Here is a 23,128-nt window from a genome sequence, read left to right as displayed (position 1 = left end):
TAAATAATTACTTTTATTAATATAACTGATATATAAATAAAAATAAAATACAAAATATTTACATTCAGATAAATAGAAATATACATGTAAAAAAAACATTTATGCACTTAATTTATAATTTTCCACCACAGTGTTAATAATTATTATTTTATTTATAAAGTCATTTTGTGCTGTCATTATCACAAAGTTTTTAAGGAAACTGTCTTTCTATAAAAATTGTTTAAAGGGTTAGTTCATCCAAAAATTAAGCCATAAGTGCGTCACTTCTTTGCGCCGCTCAGAAGTGACGCACGAGGAAACGCAGCGGAGAGATCAAAACAAAACAACGGTCACTCATTAGAAGTAAAAAACGAGGATTTTTAAAGATTAATGTTGGAGGATTTCGATATAAGTCAAGAGGAGACTGGTTTTCCTTTGCTGAAGTAAGAAAACTTTGCTTCCTTTGCTCCTGTAAACAAACGTTGGTTTTCACGAGACGCACAGGTGCATTCGCCACGCTGACCTCATACACATCAGCCCGGAGCTGCTTCTCTTTATAACAGTGATCGCAAGCTTGATTAAAGTCATTATTAAGTTTTGAATATGGATATGTTTTACAAAAATGCATCGATTCGCTACAGAAGGTCTTTGTTCACCCTCCCGGAGCCGTGTGAGACACTTTTCGCTGAGTAATGTCAAACAGCTTGAAAGATCAAAGACAATTTTTAAAATAACTCTGACTGGATTCGTCTGAACGAAGAAAGTCATACACCTAGGAGGCCTTCAGGGTGTGTAATTAATAAAATAATTAATAAAATAGTCCACCCTCAAGCGTTATACAAAAATCCACTCAAAACTCGATTGCGATTTTACTATTTAAAGTGAAACAATCTGAAGAAGTTTAATTTTCAGAAATGCCTGTGATTGTAGAATCTCTCTTCTAAGTCAAACGGAAGATGTGCCTCCGTCTCTACATTCCCAAAGCCAACCGTGTTGACTTTAAAAATCGCTGCTCGACTCGTTCGCCCTGTTGGTCTGGAGTGACGCCTGGGTGTGAATCTCTAAAGACTGACCCTGTAGAACCAGATACAGGACTATTCATGGCAGACGTTAAAGGACGTTAATAACAAACACACAAAACCCTAACAATAACACGCTCACCTCAGGCATTCCTCGCAGGGCAAGGATGGGCGCGCTCATCAAAACACCAGCTGTATTTACCGTCACCACCGCTGTCCATTGCGAAATCAATTACTGTTGAAAAAGAAAGGGAGGGACGGTGACGCACAAATAGACCTGATGTCTATTTTATTGCTATTTATGTGCTCATATGTTGAGGTGTGTTATTAGTATGCTTATGTGTGTTCGTAGTAGCTGTTTCTTGAATTTCCCATGGATTGATTTTTATTAAACATGTATTTTTGTCAGTGCTGATAGCCTTGTGAACAGAGAGCCGTTGCTCTATGAGCGTCCCGAGTTCGAATCCCAACTCGAGGACCTTTCCTGATCACATCTCTCTCCCACTTCCCTTCCTGACAGCTTTGATCTGTCCTATCATAATAATTAAACTAAATAAAGAAATATATACCAAAAATAAATAGTCTACTTTTTCAAATTGTTTTATACATAAATTGTGTTGTCTCATAGACTTTCTATTTCTAAACAATGAAAACAATTAATTAAAAATGTATAAAACAAATATTCAGTACTTGTTTTGTATATATATATATATATATATATATATATATATATATATATATATATATATATATATATACACTGTGAAATGTGAATCTTATGATTTGGGGAGGGGGGGGGGTAATTTAGTAAAACCTTTGTAATGAAAAATAAAGGGGAAAACACAAGGTAAGCATCACTTGTGAACATACTGTGAAAATTAAAAATTTTCCAATTTAAAAAATACAATTTTATTTAATTTGTTTAAAAAATATTTTTCATTTTGACATTTCTGTAGTGTATGTTAAACCAGATGTTTGTAAAATAAATTAAATGTTTGTGAAACAAACAAAAAATAAACCAGATTAAATATTATATACATATATATATATATTTTTTTTCCTGAAATTTGGAAAAGTGTCAGAAAATGCCAATATTAAAAAATAAATAAAAGTTTATTAATCATTGTAGAATCACCCTAAATCACACATACATGTTCCTTATGCACATATTCTAATAAAACACACTGAAAATTCATAACAATGTTAAGATCAGTAGGCCTTTTGATCTTAATATTTCATGTTTTGTTGAAGAGTTTTATGCAGGTAGATTCAGTACTTGTGCTGTTGGGATCCGCTCTATCTGTACCTCAAGCGTGTCGTGTGCAAATATTCGAGAACATTAAGACGAGTGTCTTAATGTGGGCCTTTCCTCACCTGTCCACTCAGAGACGTGCAGCGTCTGTTCGTGTGCGGACTGCGCGTCATAGTTTACCGTGACGGTTATTTCAGTTAAACGTTCATCTGGTGTTTGAGCTGCTCGTCCGTTGAGCGCTCAGTTATGCGTTCAGTCTGCATTCCTAGAGATCTGTAATGTCTACAGCCCCTCAAACCCACGCTACCCTCCCAAACTCACTTGCCATCATGAGCAGTCCTCCTTAACATGCTGATAGGAGCTGTGTGTTTAGTACATTTAAAACCGTAAAGTGATCACTTTGTTTGTCCTTAAGTGGTCGAGTTAGTCATCTTCACTGTTCGTCTTCTCTTTTACAGGATATACTACTGGTATGACGAGCGGGGGAAGAAGACGAAGTGCACAGCGCCTCAGTACGTCGACCTCGTCATGACCTTTGTGCAGAAATTAGTGACAGACGAAGAAATCTTTCCCACAAAATACGGTGTGTGTAATCACTGCCCTCTAGAGTTCATACTAGAGAAATACAAGAGTTGAGATTTGGCAGTTTGAAGTCAAATTCATTATATCAGTGGCTCCCTCTAGTGTTCATTGAGCAGAATGAGTTTTGTGAATGTTAGTTACTTTTATTTTAACTAGGAAGGACAAAAAAATATATATAAATATATAAATATAAATAAACACACACACACACACACATACATATATATATATATATATATATATATATATATATATATATATATATATATATATATATATATATATATGGTTTAGTTAATATACCAATCAGGGTTAAGAACTGAAACCATAAAAACAAACTACCTGAAGTTAAATATTAATATTGATATTTTTACTGAAATAATACAATAAAATACAAACAAAAATGAAACTTGTTTTGTTTTACCTAGTTGCCAAGGCAACCTTTTCCTTTCTTGTGTAAAGTTTAAATAGTAAAATAAATAAATAAATAAATTCAGTTCAAGTTTATTTGTATAGCACTTTTCACAATACCAATCATTGCAAAGCAGCTTTACAGAAAATGTACGTTTTTAGTATGTATTTAGTAGTAGCTTAACTGACTGACAAGTTGATGTCTATATGGCAGAAATGTGAAGTAAAATTAAAATACAATTAAATAAAAAAAAAATAATACTGTATAGACATATAAAGATCTCAACTCAATGACTAAACCAAGACTATAAAAAAAATATTTAAAAATTATAATATAAAAAAATATATATTAATTATACTAAATAAACAATGTCAGTAAATAGTAAATAAAACATTGAACATATTTAAATAAACTGTTTTTATTCCAATAAAAAAAAAAAATCAATATTAATCATTGCAAGTAATAATAATAAAATCAGCATTTTTGTAATACTAGCCTGTTACTGATATTTAAATAGTCAATTAACATTTAAATTAATTATAAGCTGTAAATAACATGACTGACACGTTTTACTTGTACGTTATTTTAATAACATACACTTTTAGTATGTATTTAAATTTACAAGCGATAAATGCGATGAAATTGAAAACAAATAGCTCAAATGATAAATGACCAAGTTAAGTTTAAATTTCCACATTTGTTAGTGTTTGAAAAAGGGCTGCAAAAATAGCCGTGCTCATTATAAACATACCTTTAATTATTAACTCTCATTAAACCATTACTAAATAAAACAATCAAACAATAAATGAAAACAAAACTTGTTTATTATTATTAAATGATAACTGATATCTTGGTTTGCTTTCAGGCAAGGACTTCCCCAATTCGTTCGAATCTCTGGTTAAGAAGGTCTGCCGGTATCTGTTTCACGTCTTGGCTCACATCTACTGGGTTCACTTTAAAGAGACGGTGGCTCTGGAGCTGCAGGGACACTTGAACACACTGTACACACATTTCATCGTCTTTGTCAGAGAGTTCAACCTGGTGGAGCCCAAGGAGACCTGCATCATGGACGACCTGTCGGAGGTGCTGTGCGCCCCCCTGCCGCCCCATTCACACAACCACGTGACCGAGAGATGAGCCTCAAGCTGGAGGACGGCGAAACCCTCCTCGGACGGGCCCCTCCGTCACCGTTTCTCCTGAGAACTGATCAAAACATGGGGCTAAGGGCCGGCGGTCTGCAGTTCTCGTACCAGCACAGATTGATGTGAATGTTTCCTACAGGACGAAAACAATGTCTGCATTCTCGTTTATACTCGAACAATTGATATTTTACTTTGCATTTTTATTATCGTTTTTTGCGCATGCGGTCTCGGAGGTTTTCTTTTAGGGAATGGTGCTTCAGCTCGGCTCTCACCAGTGCCTTAGATTTACAGCTAAGGTATTGTCTGTTTATACGCAACAATGTTTAGAAACGTATCGTTGACCTCTGGCTCCCCCTTGTGGAGGGAGTGATGTCACGTACCGACTGATTGATTATGATCTCTGCAGCCTTATTTCACAGAGGGCAAAATCTCTCTTTTTTCATATTCTAGCCATCATTATCCGTGTGTTGTGTTTTTAAATGATTTCCGATGTACTTATTAGCCTTTTACAATGATGTATAAAGGGTTTGATGGTTTGAATGATGCTTTAGAGAAAGTCTGGACTTGCTTTGTAGGTTTCCGACAAGGATATTAGCGATATCTGCTTGTCTGCACGCTCTGAGAGACGCTGCAGACGCGGACTGATGATTGCTGCGCGGCAGTTGACTTGCTGTGTTGCATTGATGAGCACATCCTCCTGCGTCATGACCTTTATTTTTGATTTCACTTTTTTTTTTCTTTTTAAGTTGTCAGAGGTCATGGATATTGTGGCAGCCCACGTGTGTAGAAGATGCACATTAAGTCTTTGTTTCACGAGAAATAGATTGAAACTATATCAATATATATGTATAATTAAAAAATCACAGTAATTGCCTTTAGCAAGAGAGCGTCTCTCCTTCTTATTTTATTTATTTTGTACTTTTTATCTATTTGCAGAGTTCTTCATTTCTTGCTTTCTTTTTTATGATTTAATTATCTAAGTTAAAAGCCACTTAATATTTTAAGCTCTGCGAAATATAATCAAATAAAAACAAGAAATGGCACCCAACTTCGGTGTGTCGTGTTTATTTTCTTGCTGTCACAGGGAAAGATGGTCCTCAATCATTGTATCGACATCCCTTGAAACTCGTTTGTTCATTCAGACTTGGAAATTACGTAGCCTACTTAAAAGTGCATTCAGTAGTTTAGTGATCATTTAAAATGCATTGCACATTAAGAAATAGGCCTACGTTGTGTTTTGTGGAGAGTCTTTTGAATGGTGTGGAAGCTTGTTTCAGCTTTAGAAAAAAATAAAAAAGGAATTCGTGACTCTTTAGCTCACACTTCAGACTTTATTTTTACAATTCTGAGGGGGAAAAGTCGTCAGAGTTACCAGATGCAAACTTAGAATTTTGACTTATTTTCTTGCATTTCTCACTTTTTTTTCTTCTTTTTTCCAACTTTTTAAAATACTTAATTCATTTTGCAATTTAAAATTTTTCTGAGAATTGCTATTACCCTTTTTTATTATTCAATGGCAGAAACAGCTTCAGTAGAATAATGTACACTCAAATGAGGTAAAGGCTGTAATTACTCAAATTGTTTTATATAAAAGTGTTATAATTATGTATGACGCGGGTCGCCCTTTCTTGTGCATCGCCATGTTGAAGTGACGTAAACCGCGCGTTTCTCCAGCGTCATAGAGGATCCTCGCGCTCATTGGCTGCCGCCTTTATAGACAGGCTATGAGCGTAGTGTAGCCTACTACTCACATTAGACTGAACAAACTAGATACTATACTGCTTTACCAGCGGACACAACGAGAAAAAAACTGTTTCTACCTGTACAGCCGAAGAAGCAGCTTTGAAGACGGAACACAAACGAGAACAAACACTGGTAAGGCAATAACAAGGTGAAGTGATGAGTTGCTTCTTTTTGTGTTAGACATGTAAGAGAATGAATTATCATATAAACCGCCCTCTCTAGATGTCAAGAATATCAGTGTAATTAAACTGAATAAAACAGAGACAATCATGCTAATGCTAGATAGTATAGGTCAACTTCACAACCCACAAGATGGCAGCGTTTCTCAATTAAGACGCAGTTAACGCATAAACATGGCGTAAAATCTACTCATTTTAAAAGGTTCATGAATGTGCCAAGCAACATCAGGATAATTATATTCTGGTAATTCAGAGTCACCTAATTAAGAGCTATAAGATAAACCTTTAGCGGTAGTCTACTGTAGGAGCAACAACAAAACCTTTCATAGCAACAATGTACTGTGTAAGTTTTAAACAGGAACCCAACACAATTAATCAGGCTGGTTTATTAATATGACAAGACAGGCATAAACAGAGATCTTATGAAACGTCATGCGCCTCCTCAAAGCACGTGCAGTCGTTCAACACCCTGAGAGCTTCATTCAGACGTGCTTCTCTCAACAAGAGAGCTTTATATGAAGAAAACACGTATTTTCAACAGTGCATCCGCATTTCTTAGAACTGGATACCCTCAATAAAATATATAATATTCATATTTAATATTGGTCTAATGTTTTACTGTAAATACAAACGTGTTATCTTTCAGCATTAACCTTCTGAGACTCACCAATTACGTGGAAATATCTAGTTTTGTTTATAGCGATATAAAGACATTTCAGATTAAAATTTTGATTACAAATGCAATTAAAATATTAAACAAAAATGTATTATGAATAATAGTTAATTATGAATTAATATATAGAGAGCAACTTATATAAAAAATAGATATAATTAACATTACATTAAAAATGTATTTTAATTTTATTTATACATTTTATTTATTTATTTTTATTTAATTTGTATTAATACTTTAGATAGTATTAGCCTACTCCCAGATTAAATTTATATTTAAAAAAAAAATGTAAATGTTAAATATATCACACTAAAATATATTTTTGTATACTAATTGTTATGAATTATTACAATTCATTATTAAGCAGCATATAGAGAAACATCAAATATAAAAATATATTTTTTAAATAAAATGTAAATTATAAATTAACTATTAGCTGTGTGTTTATAAATTAAATGTAATATATTAGTTTTATACCATGGTGGCCAAAATGATTAGAACACTTTAATATTTAAGAGGTTTCAGTTGTTTTTGTTGATTTGGCCATTGCAGTGCCCATAAAACAAACTATTGGCAGAACTATCTGCGATGGAAGGAATCTGCTGGAACACTGAAAATGATGGACTGGTCCCCACAAAGTCTGGACCTCAATCCCATCGAGTTCCCATGGGTTGAAAATAAACTAGACGTCTATTTTTGTACATTCAAAGGAAATCCTTTGGCTTGAGTTGCAGAATGCATGAGATAACATTACTGTTGAAGTTCTCAGGAAATATATTGACACTAGGCAGAGATGTGCTGCTGTAAATGCTGCAAAAGGTGGACACCCCAAATACTACAAGTGTTAAAAGTGGATAAAAACAGTATGACTCGCTTCATCTGATATTCGTTGTGCTCAGAGCAACCATCTGCATGTTTCATGAACATTATGAAATGAAATCATGTTTAGGAGGCACAGAAGGTTAATATTTTCAGATCTGTCAGGTGTTCTAATAATTTTGTCCACCACTGTGTTTATACACAAACACACACACACACACACACACACACACACACACACACACACTATATCACCTTCTAATGAACAGGTTTGACTACTTTAGTAATTTGCATGAGTATGAGGTATAAGGTGAGGTTCAAAAAGAAATCACTGATTGAGTCAGTGTAGAAGAACTTGACCTCTGGTGTGACTTTAAACGCAGACCTTGAGCCCAAACCTCATCACCAAACACCAACGACTTGTATATATGGGTACAGTCATTTTAGACACTTCCAAAACTGTTGCAACAGAGATGAAAATACAATTTGTAAATGTTTTCATCTTTGTTGCCCCAGTTTTGGAAGTTCCTTTCGCAGTTCTAAAGAAGGGGTACCAATACTTTTGGCAGTATAGTGTATGTACAAGTCGTTGGTGTTTGGTGGTGAGTTTGGGGCTCAAGGTCTGCATTTAAAGTCCCAACAGAGCTCTTCCACGCTGACGTAATCAATCATTTCTTTTTGAACCTTGCCTTATACACAGAGGCATTGGTGTGTTAGAATAGAAAATGGTCCAAACTGTTTCTTTAAAATGAGAAGAACACAATTCCCTTGAATATCATTATATGCTTAAACATTAAGATTATACACATGGAAATTACTAAAGAAGTCAAACCTGTTCAGTAGACGTGGGTATTCCAATATACAGTACTGTGTGTGTGTGTGTGTGTCTCCGGAGGTTAATGACAGTACATTCACAGTTCTTTGATGTCTTGGTGTCTGGTTCTCCTCCTCACTGACGCGCCGCTGGACTCCTTCAGTCTGACGCTCTCCATCCCTCCCGCCTCATCCAGAGCGCGCGCGCTGCAGCTCGGCGTCGCCACTTTTACGGTGTTTCCAAACTTAGAATAGTCCACGGCGTACATCCCGTCCTCCTCAGACACCGTAGGCACGAACTTGTGACCCCACAGGATCTCCTCGGACAGGTAAGAGGTCCGCGCTTGGGTGGTGATGCCGGTGGTCTCCACCACGCCCTCCAGAACGACGATCACCTCGATGTCCTCCTGCTGCAGATCCGCCGCTGATAAATCATACAGAGGGCTGTTTTTATCAATGACGTGACTGATGATGAGGGGGGACACCAGGAAGATGCTGTTGGTGCCAACAGGGTTGTCCATCTGGATGTCTATCTGGTCCAAAGGCACGATCTCGCCTTCATTGGTGACGGTCTTGCGCACCACCTGCACGTGCACGGTGGCACTGATGATCATGCTCTTCCTCAAGTCCCCAAGACGAAACATGAAGCACAGTTTGTTGTTTCTGATGGTGATAACCGCGTGCTTGCTGAAGATGAGCGTCTCCGCGCGCCGGTTCGCTTGCGCCGTTTTCATGAAGATGCATCCCAGCATGATGGCATTGATCACCAGACCTACGATGTTTTGGAGGATCAGTATCACGATGGCCGACACGCACTCCTCCGTGATCACCCGCCCGCCAAAGCCGATAGTCACCTGGACTTCGATGGAGAACAGAAAGGCGGAGGAGAACGAGTGGATGTCCGTTACGCACGGCACAAAGTCGTCCCCCTTCACGTCCAGATCTCCGTGCGCGAACGCGATGAGCCACCAGATCATCCCGAACAAGAGCCAACTGCACAGGAACGACATGGTGAAGATCAGGAGCGTGTGAAGCCATTTTAAGTCCACTAGAGTAGTGAAGACGTCCTGGAGAAAGCGTCCTTGTTCGCGAATGTTCGTGTGCGCGACGTTGCACGTTCCGTTCTTGGCGACGAATCGTGCTTTCCGCTGTTTAGTCTTGAATTTTGGCTGCAACACATCCTCCGCCAAGCGGGTCAGCAGGTAGTCCTCGGGAATGAGACCTTTTCTGGACAACATAGCTGGTCCATGCTATAATGTCACGGCTGCGTTATTAAGTCGTAAACTCTGCGCACTCGCTCGCAGGAGGTGAGGAGGTCCCGAGGGAAGACGCCGCTTTTGGTTCTCCTGTTCCTGCTCCTGCTGCCGCTATCTGTCAACTGCAACCGGATATTTTCTCGCACATCCTCTCAGATGTGACTTTGGGACGGACAGTATGACTCGTTCTGCACAGGGCATGCGTGCTAAACGCGATCTTTAGCACAGTTAGAAACCGCTCTGCATTAACAATTAAAAGCACGCTAGGCTGAACTATACACTATTCACAGTGAGGACTCCAGATGTATAAGCTATAGTCAGCAATGCTGTACTGTTGAAGTATCTCATATTAAGAGCAGCAACTACTAATATAACTATTTATTTTTAATTTTTAGCTACTTTATTTTTTAACTTTTTATCCTAAACCTTGAAAAAAATAGCATTGTTATTTAATATAATATAGTAATATAATATATCTTTTATTATTATTATTTCTAGCTTTTTAACCTAGCCTATTAAAAAGAGAATTATATAATTATATTGTTATTATTTTGAAGTTGTATTTCCAACTTTTAACCAGTCTTTTAAAAAGAGAATTATATCAATGTGTTATATTTGTACATATATATATTTTTTTGGCTTTTGAAAATAGACGCATCTAAAAGCGTGATCTATTATATTATATCATAGCATATTAAATTACATTGTTTTGTTCATTTCTAACTTTTTACTTACTCTATTAAAAAGAGCAATGTTTATATTATATTGATTTTTTAAATAATTTCTAGCTTTTTAACAGATATTTGAAAAAAATGCATATTTATTACATTATATTATGTTGTTTTGTTAACTTCAACCTTCTTAACCTAATCTATTTACAAAAAAGTAACATTACATTATATATTCTAATTATTTTTTAACTTGATGAAAAAGAGTATTGTAAATATAACCTATTAAAAGGTGTATTTCAGCACACATACACACACACATCTATATATACATATATATATATATAGAGAGAGCGAGAGAGAGAGAGACACACACATCTATATATATACAAACACACACACACACACCTATATATACATATATATATATAGAGAGAGAGCGAGAGAGAGACACACACACATCTATATATACAAATATAGAGAGAGAGACAGACACACACACACACACACACACACATATATATATATATACTGACCATCAATATTAAAAATAAAAGGGAGAAAATCAAAATAAGCATACAAGTTGTTTATATATTTTTTATTAATAAATGATTAATATTTTATTTACAAATGTGATGATAATCGCAGTAATAAATTATTCATTATTCGTGGTTCAATTGCACTTTCAGTCGAGGGTCTCTGGTTTATTTGTCGGCTCTGACGAACGACGCAAACACACTGTCGTCTTGACTGAGGAGAACCTCTGGCTGGTCAAACTCCAGGATGACTCCTCTCTTCATCACAATCACCAGGTCTGCATTCAGGATGGTGTGCACACGATGCTGTGGAAAAACACACAATGGAGTTCAAGTGGCGAGACTTTGTTTGAGCAGGATAAATGCCTCTCAATCATTAAAAGCATTCAGTCGTCATCATGCTGTCAGATTTTAATGACGACCAGAATTTAAATATTAATATCAGAAAGCAACCTGACAGGGAACTTACAGCGATGGTGACCACAGTTCTGTCGGCGAAGGCAGTCATCACAACTTTCTGCAGAATACTCTCCTATTAAATAAATAGAACACAACATAATATAACAATGTAATGTACGTTTTTAAGATTTCATACTTTAGAACTAACCCAAGCTTTATATTTTATCATTTTTAATAATATCATAACTATTGAATCTAACCTATTAAAAAGAGCATTATTATAAATAAAATGTACTATATAACCTACTAAGATGAGCATGATATTTTATTATATATTTTTTAGAATTCCAAACTTTTTAACCTAACATTAAAAAGATCATCATATTATATTATATTTGTAAATAAATTGTAACCTTTTAACCTAGCCTATTAAAAATAACATATGTGTGTGTGTGTGTGTGTGTGTGTATGTATAATCCAAGTTAAAAAAGCATTATATCATAATTTCTTTATCTAACTTTAACTTAATATATTAAAAGGGTATATATTATTATGTTTTATTATATATATATAAATATATATATATATATACACACTATATTATATATTAATTGGTTTATATTTAAAAACAACAGTATTGATATAAATATATTATTTAAATAATTTCATACTTCTTAACATAGCATATTAAAACACCATTATAATATAATGTATTGTGTTTTAAGCATTATATATATATTAGTTATGTTAACTGATTAATCGCGAGTAATTACAACCAAAAAAAGTTTTTGTTTACAATTATGTATATATAAAAGCACACAAATACAGTATATATTTTGAAAATCATTTATATATAAATATTTAATATATTCATATTAAATATATTTTTAATTATTTAAAATAATATTTTGAATTGCATTTCTCCAATGTATGTATTTACAAATTACAATTATTTTTATTCTTAATACAATTTAAGTGAAGATTTCATTGGAAATAACATGAATTTAAGTATACAGTATGTGTATATTAGTGCTTTATTGATGGCTTACATTCATCCTGGCATGGCATTTTTATACTGAATTATTGATATTAGTCTGTAGGTGCTGTAAACACCAGCACCTTTCACATAGATGCTTTCCTTTCTGTATGAATCAGTCAAATTGACCCTCACTGTGTCCATTCCTCTACTGAACTCAACCAGTGGACAGAGTCACGCTTCATTTATTCAGAAATGAAGGCAGAGGAGAAGAGTACTTGAGAATCGAGGTCTTGGCCCCTGGGCTGTTCCCTCTACCTCTCAGACTCTCTATTGTACTTCTACACACACACACACACCGTGGCCATGTCTATGGAAGCAGTAGCCTCATCCATTATCAGAATACTGCTCTTCCGCACAAATGCGCGCGCCAGACAGAAGAGCTGACGCTGCCCCTGGCTGAAGTTCTCCCCACCTTCAGCTATTATGGCATCTGAAACACAGGGTGAGAGATCATAAATCATACTTTTAGATAGCTTTTGATTCAAAGTCTAAACAGTTTTATATGATCAGAGTGAAATATTTCTGCAGCTGGTTTGATGTCTGGAGGTGATATGATTATCAGATGACCACGCAGTCAATTTAATGTGCTTTTGTTTAGAAATATGAGATATAATTTCAGCTGGGACTGTCCAGAGTGGTACACCAGTTCAATCATTCATAAAAGCATCTATTCATAAAACCATTTTAACCTTATTTCTCTAAATTGCTCTAAATGATCAAACGTTTATGGCTTTATGTCATCTGAATGATCATTTATACTTTATCAAGTGAAAAATATATTACTTTAATTGTAAAATCATCCATCTCGAGGTTGTAGTTGGTGTCTTTTTGCTGTGAAATCTTTGTTAAACATTATATTTTTTATACTGTTAGTAATATTTGAAGATAAACACTTACTGGACTGAAGCAACTTTTTACTTGATTATCCATATTTCATTTTCTAGAAAAGGTTTCTGATTAAGCCTATTTGTTAATCTCTCAATCTTTGTTGTGTTGCATTGCATTATTTGTTTTGAAACAACAAAGCTTTGAGCATAAAACTATTTAAATATTATCTTATGATGTATTAATGGGAAATATAGTGACAACTAATATTTACATGATTTAATATAAGTATTCTGCTATAATGTCATAAAGTTCAAAATGATTTACAAGTTATCAGAATCTTTTTTTTTTATATTCTTTGGCCATAAAAATATCAGCATATTTTTTCCCTCAGTTTTGGTCTCTGAATAAAATGAGAGATGTTTTTTTTGTCACAGTGTCTGGTTTGTGTTCCCTGGGTAACCACTAGATGTCCTCCTTCCCCACGGTGTCTGTCACTTCCTGAACTACATTCCCCACGATCCCTGTCTCCTCATTGCACTCAGCTGTCCCTGGTCATTAATCATTGCACTCAACCAATTCCCCATTAGCATTGTCATTTCCCTGTGTATATATACCCTGTCTGTTTTAATATGTGTTACGGAGTCCTTGTATTTATCACGCCACTTCGGAGTTCTGTTCTTGCCCGTTTGTTTAGTGCCTATTGATTTTTGATTTGCCATTTTAGTTTTGACTCCTGCCTGGACTGGATTTGATGTAACGGTTTCCCTTATTAAAAGACTTACTGCTATTGGATCTACCTGTCCTCTGTTCTTGTGTAGCGATCGTGACTTTTTTTTTTCATCCATATTCTGACTATATCATATTATAAGAGCCATAAAAGCCTGATGTATCAAATATGATACTTAACAACAAAGGAAGCTTTTCTCTGAAGGTTTAATAAACTCTTCCATTTTGTTATTTTGTGTTATGTCAGGCTTTGCAGGGTTAAAGGGACAGAAATTATCTGCTTTTAAGTTCAACAGAAGAAGAAAAAAGTAATGTACAGTAAGTTTGGAATGACATGAAGTTGAGCAATGACAAAAAATTTTTGGTGAACAATCTATTTAACGTGATTTCAGTATATGGCATGGTTCTTGTCTTACCTAGTCCTCCAGGCAATGTTTTAACTACTGGTTTGAGTTGTGCAATTTCTAACGCCTCCCACAGCATGCTGTCTGTAGCCTTCATTTCTGGATCTAAATTAAAACTGAACCGAAGAAAATTAGGTATTATAAAACTTCATTATAAATTCAGCTTGCCCTAGAAATCCTTCAGTACTTCAGTCCCTTAGTGATGTATGACGGGGCTTTTAAAAACATTGAAACAAGACAAAAAAATGAGTTCACTCTGCTTTTGCTATAGTACATTTAGAGAACAGCAGTGATAAATAATATATAAAAAACTGATTATGTTCTTCATAAGTACATTTGTTGTAACTGTAAATGAATATAGTAATGTCTAGGATATTATGACAATATCATTGACTCATGCAGTATTCGGTTTCATGAGACGCACCGGATGGTTCCGCTGAATAAGAAGGGATCTTGCAGAATAATAGAGAATCGTGACCTCAGTGTCTGAAGAGGCAGCTTTGCTATATCAATGTCATCGATGATTATTCGCCCTGTTAAATTATAGAGTCTTAAAATCCATTTTATATATTATACATGCTTTGTAATTTAAATTACATTTAGCTTGAACTTGAAAAATTAGTCACCTTCAAATGTGTCCACCATCCGGAAAAAGGCTAATGAGAAAGACGACTTGCCACTTCCTGTTCTACCACAGATTCCAACCTAAAACAGATCAACACAACAGTCCCCCTTCAGGAACTCGAGCTGCATCAAAACACTATAGGAACACCACAATCTGAATCACGATCTGAATCACATGTGTAATCAGTCCAATGGATGGGCGAGACGTCACGGGCAGGGTGATGTAGCGAACAGGAAGGTTAAAAGCATTTGTGGTGGATACAGCGGCAGCTTTCTGTCGCTCAGCAAGCACTCTTTGTGTGTGTAAGTCTGACTGTCCATTTGTATGTCTTATTTAGTGTTGTCTGTCCCTCACCATAAGCCATGCCAAAGTCGAGTGAAAAGACTAAACACTTTTGCGAGAGCAGACAACATTTCAGGCTGTGTGTTCCTCCCTGCTCGCATATTACTGGGGATACACACAGTCTGTGCATTGTCTGCTTGGAAACGATGCACGCAGCGTCAGCTCTCTGACTGTCCGCATTGCGAGCATCTGCCACTGCCTGCTTCCACCAAAGTGGAGTGGCGGTTTCACTCGTGGGGATCGCAGATGGATCCGGTGGAGGGAATGGAGACTCGTGAGTCCCTTTCTTCTTCCTCACTTACCAGATCCAGTGCTCAATCTCTGGGATTGGTAACCTACTCTGTGGTTTCTTCCCCCTGGGGAGAGGGCTCGAAGCTCCTCCTGTCTTCCTCTGTGAAGGTTTAAGGAGGCCATCGAGGTGGTCCCACCTCTCAACAGAGAGTCCGGGTTCTACAGCTGGTACTTCATCATTTATCCGCAGGATGCTTAAATTCAAGCAAGTCATGTCTCAGATCAGGTCTGAGGACTGGTTTGACACAATCAATCTAAAAGACACATACTTCCATATCTCCATCCTTCCTCAACACAGGAAGTTCTTGAGGTTTTGGATCTTCACTGCAGTTGCAAAATTGAGAGAAGGCCAGTCACTCACTGTCAAGCATTTTAAAATACACTGCAGCTTTGTCCAACAGTATACCTTTTGGCCTGCTGTACATGAGACCCCTATGGTGGTAGCTTAAGACCAAGGGGTTCTCCCTGAGGGGAAACCCGTTCCACATGCTCAAGGTCACACGGCGATATCTTTGTGCCTTAGACATGGAAACCTTGGTTCTTGTCTCAGGGCCTAGTGCTGGGACTTCCTTGTCATTGTGTAAAGCTAGCGATGGACGCATCCCTCAACGGTTGGGGAGTGGTCATTAGTGTGGAGCGGTTGCCATCTCATGTTGCACATCAACTGTCTGGAGATGCTAGACGTGTTTCTAGCATTGAAATGCTTTTTTCCAGACCTAAGAGATCGCCTTCTGTTGGTGCGCAATGATTACACAGTGGTTGTCTTTTACACAGCAACCACCAGGGAGGTCTGCGCTTGTGCCCCTTTTACAGGCTAGTGCACCAGATCTTTGTGTGGTCCCAGGGGAAACTCCTCTTGTTGAGAGCAGTTCACATTCCTGGGCATCTCAATATGAGAGCAGACGTCTTGTTAATGCAGAGGCAGAGGCCCGGGGAATGGAGGCTTCAACAGAGGTTGTGAAGCAGATCTGGAGAGTTTTTGGCCAGGCTCAGATAAACCTGTTTGCAACTCTGGAGACATTGCACTATCCCCTCTGGTTCTCTCTGACTCATCCTCCTCCTCTTGGACTGGACGCTATGGTACAGACCTGGCTGAGGCTTTGTCTATATGCCTTTCCCCTGATTGCTCTGCTCCTGGGAGTTCTGTTACTAGTGGCCCAGTTCTGGCCAGGCTGAGTATGGTTCTTGGACCTATTGTCCCTTCTATTGGGAGATTCCCATCATGAGGGACCTCCTCTCTCAAACAGGGGGCGCCACAGTGCACCCCAGCCCGGAGCTGTGGAAGCTGTAGGTGAAGCCCCTGAGGGGGCATAACTCGTAGTTTCCGGTCTCTCAGGTTATCTAGAACATCCTCCAAGCCAGAGCACCCTCTATGAGGAAGCTGTATGCCTTGAAGTGGAAACTTTTCACTTATTGATGCGGAGACTGCCAGCTCGACCCAGTTAATTGCCCAGTTGGTACAGTGCTGGAGTTCCTGCAGGCCCAATTCTCAGCAGGGTTGACTGACTCCACCTTGAAGGTCTACGTGGTGGCCATTGCGGCCTACCACGCCCCTCTCTGTGGTCAGTCAGTGGGTAGGCATCCCCTAGTTACACATTTCCTCTGTGTGTGCTAAGGCTGAGGCCTCCAGTACAATCCCGTGTCCCACCGTGGGTCCTGGCTGTGGTGGTACAAGCTCTCTGTAAACCTCCTTTTGAGCCGATAGAGGAGATATCTGATCACCATCTCACTATTAAGACTATTAATTCCTTCTGGCGATTTCTCCTCTTTAGAGACTTGAGGATTTGCAAGCACTTTCAGTGGTACCTTCTTATCTAGATTTGTGCCCGGTCTGGCCAAAGCATTTCTCTACCTTCATGCGGATTGTGTTCCTAAAGTTCCCTCCTTTTCCCCACAGCCTTTCATACTCCAGGCCTTCTGTCCTCCTCCCTTTCTGGACCCAGACCAGCAGAAGCTTAATTGTATGTGTCCAGTGAGTGCACTGGACGCATTCGTCCACAGATATGCCCAGTGGAAAAGGGCGAACCAACTGCTAGTGTGCTTTGGTCCCCCCAAGAGAGGTCTTGCTGCTAATAAAAAGACCCTCAGCCGGTGCATAGTGGATGCCATTCGACTCTCCTATGAGTCTTCTTATTTCCCCTCACTCTACCAGAAGTGTGGTGGCCTACAAGGCCTTTCTGGCAACTGTTTCTATGCAGGACATCTGCAACGCTGCTGGTTGGTCCATGCCTCTAACGTTCGTCAGGTTCTATGGCCTGGATATATGAGCCACTCCGAGTTCCTCTGTTCTCTCACCCTAGCTGTGCTCTTCCACACTAGGCAGGGATTTGTAAGTCTGGCAGCGTGGGAATACTTGTTCCCAAAGCGTTTTGATGCAGCTCAAGTTCCTGAAGGGAAACCTTTCTAGGTTACGCATGTAAACATGGTTCTCTGAGGAAATAAGATGATTCTTGTCTTAGTTCCATTATTTTTGCATCCCTGTAAGCGCTTGGTTAATTTCCCAGAAGCTGCTGCTGTATCTAATGCACATGCTTTTAAGCTTCCTGGTTGCTATGTCACCCCGTCCGTGATGTCTCGTCCATCCATTGGACTGAATACACATGTGATTCAGAGTGTGGTCATGCTGAAGACTGTGACATGCTTCGATGTAGCGTCTCGTTCCTTCGGGGAACCAGGGTGTAACCATGTGTAATTAGTTGACTTAATAATATGTAATAATTTTTAAAGATAAAAAAAAAAAATATATATATATATATATATATATATATATATATATATATATAGTGTTTTTCACATATAGACTTTACTTGGGCGGGCTGCCCTGGTATATTAACAGCCGCCCAAGTATATTTGGAGAAACATTTTTTACTTTTATTATTTTTATCCTTTTTTTATCTGCCCAAAATAATGAAACAGTCCGCAATTGATTAACTGACAGAAGACAGAAGAACTGTTTCCTCCCGCTGACATTCCCTCATGTATTGCAGAGATGCGGTGGATATTTCACAGACAAAAACAGGGCTCGTAAACTGTAAAATGTATTTAGGAGCACGAGTGCCTTCTACAGGCTTCAGACTGCTTCAAAGTGATTCTCAATCAATGATTAGCACCCCTTTATGCCAAGATGTTGCTTTTATTAATAAACCATATAAATCATTATAATGAGCCTTTAATACCTACATAGCCTAATAAGCACTTAAGCGCATGCAAAAAAAGGATTACCACAAGTGCACCAGCAAATATAATAATTATGATCGTGTTAGGGAAACAGCAAGTACTCTGAATTAATGTTTTAATAATGTATTGATTACACTAGTGCTTCCTTTTTTTCGGTTTAAGAGATGAAGTCAGCGACACTGACTCGTCATCTTCGCAGTAGTGGAGGATTACATAATCTTATACAGATTACATAATCTGAGAATATTTGTTTTCCATTTAAATTAGTTCATTTAAAAGTTTCACTCTCTATAGATATATTGTTAATGTCTGTAATAAGGCAAGCATACACGGAGTATCAATGTGATGCGCTCAAGTTCACAGAGTCTGAGGAGGCAAGAAAACGCATATCCTGTTGCTTTAATTATTTTTCAAAAGCACAGTGTTTTGTTGTTATTATGAGTGCACATGAATAAACGTAGAGTCTTTACAGAAATGAAAGATGCATTACTCTTATCTGCATGACCATAAATAATGAAGTATTTTAAGAGCAAATGATCAGAACGGTGGCTCCATCTGTCATGCAGTATTCAAAGCACGCACTATTGTTCAGCTTCCACACTCTGCACAAACAACATGAAGTTCGCATTTTTTCTAGGCTTACATTAGATTGAGCTGCCATGTAAAGGTGCTACTACATACATATTTCAGACGATAAGCCATATTTGAGGTCGATGGAAGTTAGGAGAGTGTATGGATGTCCTGCCCGATGCACTACATTACCACATAGACCAGCTGTTAATGATTTGTCCTTCATGGACTGTGTGATTTCGTGTGGATTTTTTTTTTCTGCAACTAATAAAATTTTGGTCGACCAAGCCTCTTCTCGTCAACTAACGGTTAATTGTCTATTGGGGGCAGACCTATATATTACATAATAACTTTTCTTTCGGATGCGATTAATCATCTGACAGCACTAATTTTAATATATAATATGCTATTTATTATTCAATATTTTGATATACCTTATAATTGTTTTTAAATCATTAAAAGAGACAGTGTGGGTGTGTGTATTTCATATTTTAATACACTGTAACATTATAACTTAATTATTAAAAAATAACATTCAATATATGAATACATAGTTTTTACATATTTAAAGCAATATATGGAGCATATATTTTCTGTTCATATATATTCTTAAGTTTTTTTACACAGTTAAATAGATAATTACAAATTCTAATTAATAATTTTATTATTATTATAATACATACAGTATATTGAACAATATTTAATTCAGTTTATACAACCAAAAAAAGCTGTGATATTTGTCTCAACTGTTTTTGACTTTGTTTGCAGAGGACTGTCAATTGTACCTTTTGTCCTGGGCTGATGTGGGCATTGACGTGTTTGAGGACCGGCTTCAGGGTGCTGTCGTACCTCACACTCAGATTCTGTATCTGAATCTCACCCCGCTGAGGCCAACCCTCAGGAACATGAGACGCCGCTGAGAGAGAAACATTCAACCAAAGAGACAAGAGTTGTAAGATATACAGAGACGGACAGAAACTGAGAAAACAGGAAATTAAGGAGACAGATGCTGAGTGTACAAATCCAGTGAAAATTAGAATCGAAGTGAAGAGCCAAGCAGCTGTAGTCAGTAAACTTGGCTCGTATATCCAATGCAACATGATACTCACACAACAGACCCTCATAGTTTTCAGGCTCAGTCTTTAGAAGAGCTTTTATCTTCTTCACTGCTCCCAGCTGCACCTCCATGTCTGCCAGATTACGCACCATCCAGTTCAGATAGTTGGACACCTGAGAGATATAACATACAGAAGATATCCAACATTGCTGATGATCAAAGTGTAAAGTATTTATATGTATGTGTGTTCTTACCATGAGGGCATATGTGAGTCCCAGCCCCACCAGCCCTGTGGACAGATGATTGTACAGAGAGTTTGTGATGGACGCCACAGCTGCTATTAGGACAATACAGGCCCCAATGTACTCCTGCAGGTGATACAACAGTATCACAGTTACTGCTGAGCCTATTTTAGGCAGCATTTGATCAAACAAAGACGACATTTATTTTTAAAATCACAGAAACTGGAACAAACAATGACTTGTGTGGCTTAGAAACGCACCATTCGAACCTCAAGCCAGCGATTTGCCGCTGTGAGGAAGAGAGAGGCCAAGTTATTGGCATCTGTGAACTCTAGAAGTCTCTGTCTGAATCTAGGCTCATACCTAGATTCAAAAAAAAAGGAAAGTACCAGAAGAATATGTTTAATTGGAAGACATTTAGCAGATGCTTTTAACCAGAGCGACTGAAGAAGACTGACACCATCAACATATGAACGATATTCTGCGCACCTGAACGCTCTGATGGTTGTGAGCCCCTCTACTGTCTCAGAGAAGTGTGAGAGCAGAGGAAGCTGTGTGCTGTCTTCCAGCTGCTGGAGATCTCTGCAAATACACACACAGGTCAGTTCAACAAAACATCTCAATGCTTAAAGGGATAGTTCATGCAAAAATAAAAATTCTGTCATTAATTACTCACCCTCATGTCATTCCAAACTTGTAAGACCTTCGTTCATCATCAGGGCACAAATTAAGATATTTTTGCTGAAATCCAAGAGCTCTCTGACCCTCCATAGACAGCAACGCAACAGACATGTTCATGGCCCAGAAAGGTAGTAAGGACATCATTAAAATAGTCCATATAACATCAGTGGTTCAGCCCTAATTTATGAAGCTATGAGAATACTTTTTGTGCGCAAAGAAAACCACTATAACAATTTCTTCTCTTTCTTGTCAGATACACCTCTCTTTTCGTTCATGACACTACCATGACGCATGCGTTGCGCTGTTTTCGAGCAGAGGAATGCACACGCATGCATCATGATACTTTCATGAATGAAAAGACACGTGTGTCTGAATTGAAAGAGAAGAAATTGTTGAACAAAATCATTTTTTTCTTTGCACATAAAGTATTCTCATAGCTTCTTAACAATATAGTTGAACCAATGATGTCACACTGACTATTTTAACAATGTCCTTACTACCTTTCTTGGCTTTGATCCTGGTAGTTCCCTAGCTGTCTATGGGGGCTCAGAAAACTCTCGGAATTCTGAAAATATCTTAATTTTTGCTCTGAAGACCAAAAAAGGGCTTACAGGTTTAGAACTACATGGGGGTGAGTAATTAATGACTAATGCTAATTAATGAATTAAGTCCTTTAAATAATAGGTCAACTAAATATGAAAATTTTTTTCTCATTTACTCTCATGCCACTGCAGATGTATATGACGTTCTCTCTTCAGACACGAATGAAGATTTTTAGAAACATAATCCATCTCTGTAAGTCCATACAACTACATACAACTATCATGACAGTAATCCATACAACCCCAGTGGATAAATCAATGAATCAGTATAAAATTGACTATAAAGCATGGCTTCCTGCCAACATGCGTTCAAGAGAGGGTCAAGTGTATGCTTGAGAAGCTGTTGCATTGACGCTCGCTCGAGCTCGCTATTTCCTGCGTGAGCTTCACAAGTTTTATACACACTTCATCACATGCTTACATCATACATTACAAAGAACTGACATCAGGCATAAACCTGACCCTCTTATTTAACTTTTTAACTGTAAATTATTGTTTCCTCCTTCCATACATGCGTTCAAGAGACCTTCAAAGCTTACATGATGTATTTCACTGTGCTTCCATAACACTTCTCACATGAGTTTCACACTTGGACTCCACAACATGCTTACATTTACGCAAAATGTAAACTCAAATTTTTGTTGCATTGTAAAGTCTGTGCAAGATGGATGTTTCTCTGTGCTTCCGCACCACTTTTTGAATGAGATTCATAACATGCTTGCACTTCACTATGCACTTAAGTTTATGTCAAGTGTAAACTCAAAGAAAAAAAAAGAAGAGACAGTCATTTGTGCACCACGTTAGCTTCACAACAACTTTACACATCACACTTTACAATATGCTTGTGTTGTACATTAACATGTTAATGTTGTCAAGCATAAATTCCATTATTTTGTGGACCACCACTTTTCATGTAAACTTCACAACACCACAACTTTTCTCTTTAACATGTATGAAATTTGGATGGTTTATGGTTAAAAAAAATATATCATTCATATTTTTCTTATACACATCTGTCGGTTTGCTTCAGAAGTCATTCATTCATCCAGTATTGTCATATGGATTACTGTGT

General features: G+C 37.4%; 3 protein-coding genes and 1 long non-coding RNA gene across 10 annotated transcripts in view; 1 reads left to right on the top strand and 3 right to left on the bottom strand.

The window, feature by feature from the left end:
• The window catches only part of LOC132124987 (MOB kinase activator 2-like), a 65,410-nt gene extending 59,721 nt beyond the window's left edge, over nucleotides 1–5,689 (top strand). For all 4 annotated transcript variants that reach the window (XM_059536182.1, XM_059536179.1, XM_059536181.1 and 1 more), the window contains 2 exons: nucleotides 2,709–2,833; nucleotides 4,110–5,689. In XM_059536182.1, the coding sequence (XP_059392165.1) occupies nucleotides 2,709–2,833; nucleotides 4,110–4,381 (397 nt within the window). In that variant the 3' untranslated portion in view covers nucleotides 4,382–5,689. The remainder of the gene's footprint in view (nucleotides 1–2,708; nucleotides 2,834–4,109) is intronic.
• LOC132124988 (uncharacterized) lies at nucleotides 752–2,721 on the bottom strand. The gene is made up of 3 exons (XR_009426825.1): nucleotides 2,373–2,721; nucleotides 1,141–1,233; nucleotides 752–1,053 (listed from the first exon to the last, which is right to left on the bottom strand). It is a non-coding gene; the product is annotated as an uncharacterized LOC132124988 (long non-coding RNA).
• A 1,639-nt stretch (nucleotides 5,690–7,328) lies between the features above and the next one.
• Nucleotides 7,329–9,971, bottom strand: LOC132124604 (ATP-sensitive inward rectifier potassium channel 11-like). The gene is made up of 2 exons (XM_059535694.1): nucleotides 8,020–9,971; nucleotides 7,329–7,989 (listed from the first exon to the last, which is right to left on the bottom strand). The coding sequence occupies exon 1, from the start codon at nucleotides 9,849–9,851 to the stop codon at nucleotides 8,712–8,714; it is 1,140 nt and encodes a 379-aa protein (XP_059391677.1). The 5' UTR covers nucleotides 9,852–9,971; the 3' UTR covers nucleotides 7,329–7,989; nucleotides 8,020–8,711.
• Nucleotides 9,972–11,120: 1,149 nt separating this feature from the next.
• The window catches only part of LOC132124603 (ATP-binding cassette sub-family C member 8-like), a 92,114-nt gene continuing 80,106 nt past the window's right edge, over nucleotides 11,121–23,128 (bottom strand). For all 4 annotated transcript variants that reach the window (XM_059535690.1, XM_059535691.1, XM_059535692.1 and 1 more), the window contains 11 exons: nucleotides 21,263–21,355; nucleotides 21,034–21,136; nucleotides 20,786–20,899; nucleotides 20,584–20,704; nucleotides 20,260–20,390; nucleotides 15,096–15,174; nucleotides 14,894–15,002; nucleotides 14,482–14,585; nucleotides 12,808–12,941; nucleotides 11,543–11,605; nucleotides 11,121–11,379 (listed from right to left, as the gene is read on the bottom strand). In XM_059535690.1, coding sequence (XP_059391673.1) covers nucleotides 11,242–11,379; nucleotides 11,543–11,605; nucleotides 12,808–12,941; nucleotides 14,482–14,585; nucleotides 14,894–15,002; nucleotides 15,096–15,174; nucleotides 20,260–20,390; nucleotides 20,584–20,704; nucleotides 20,786–20,899; nucleotides 21,034–21,136; nucleotides 21,263–21,355 — 1,189 coding nt within the window. In that variant the 3' untranslated portion in view covers nucleotides 11,121–11,241. The remainder of the gene's footprint in view (nucleotides 11,380–11,542; nucleotides 11,606–12,807; nucleotides 12,942–14,481; nucleotides 14,586–14,893; nucleotides 15,003–15,095; nucleotides 15,175–20,259; nucleotides 20,391–20,583; nucleotides 20,705–20,785; nucleotides 20,900–21,033; nucleotides 21,137–21,262; nucleotides 21,356–23,128) is intronic.

The sequence above is a fragment of the Carassius carassius genome, chromosome 43, assembly GCF_963082965.1.
Source record: "Carassius carassius chromosome 43, fCarCar2.1, whole genome shotgun sequence".
Lineage (NCBI taxonomy): Eukaryota > Metazoa > Chordata > Actinopteri > Cypriniformes > Cyprinidae > Carassius > Carassius carassius.
The sequence above is the reverse complement of the archived record's forward strand: the minus strand, read 5'-3'. Positions and strand labels throughout refer to the sequence as shown.

Excerpts from the sequence above, each read along its gene's own strand:
- LOC132124604 (XM_059535694.1), bottom strand. The coding sequence starts at position 9,851 with ATGTTGTCCAGAAAAGGTCTCATTCCCGAGGACTACCTGCTGACCCGC.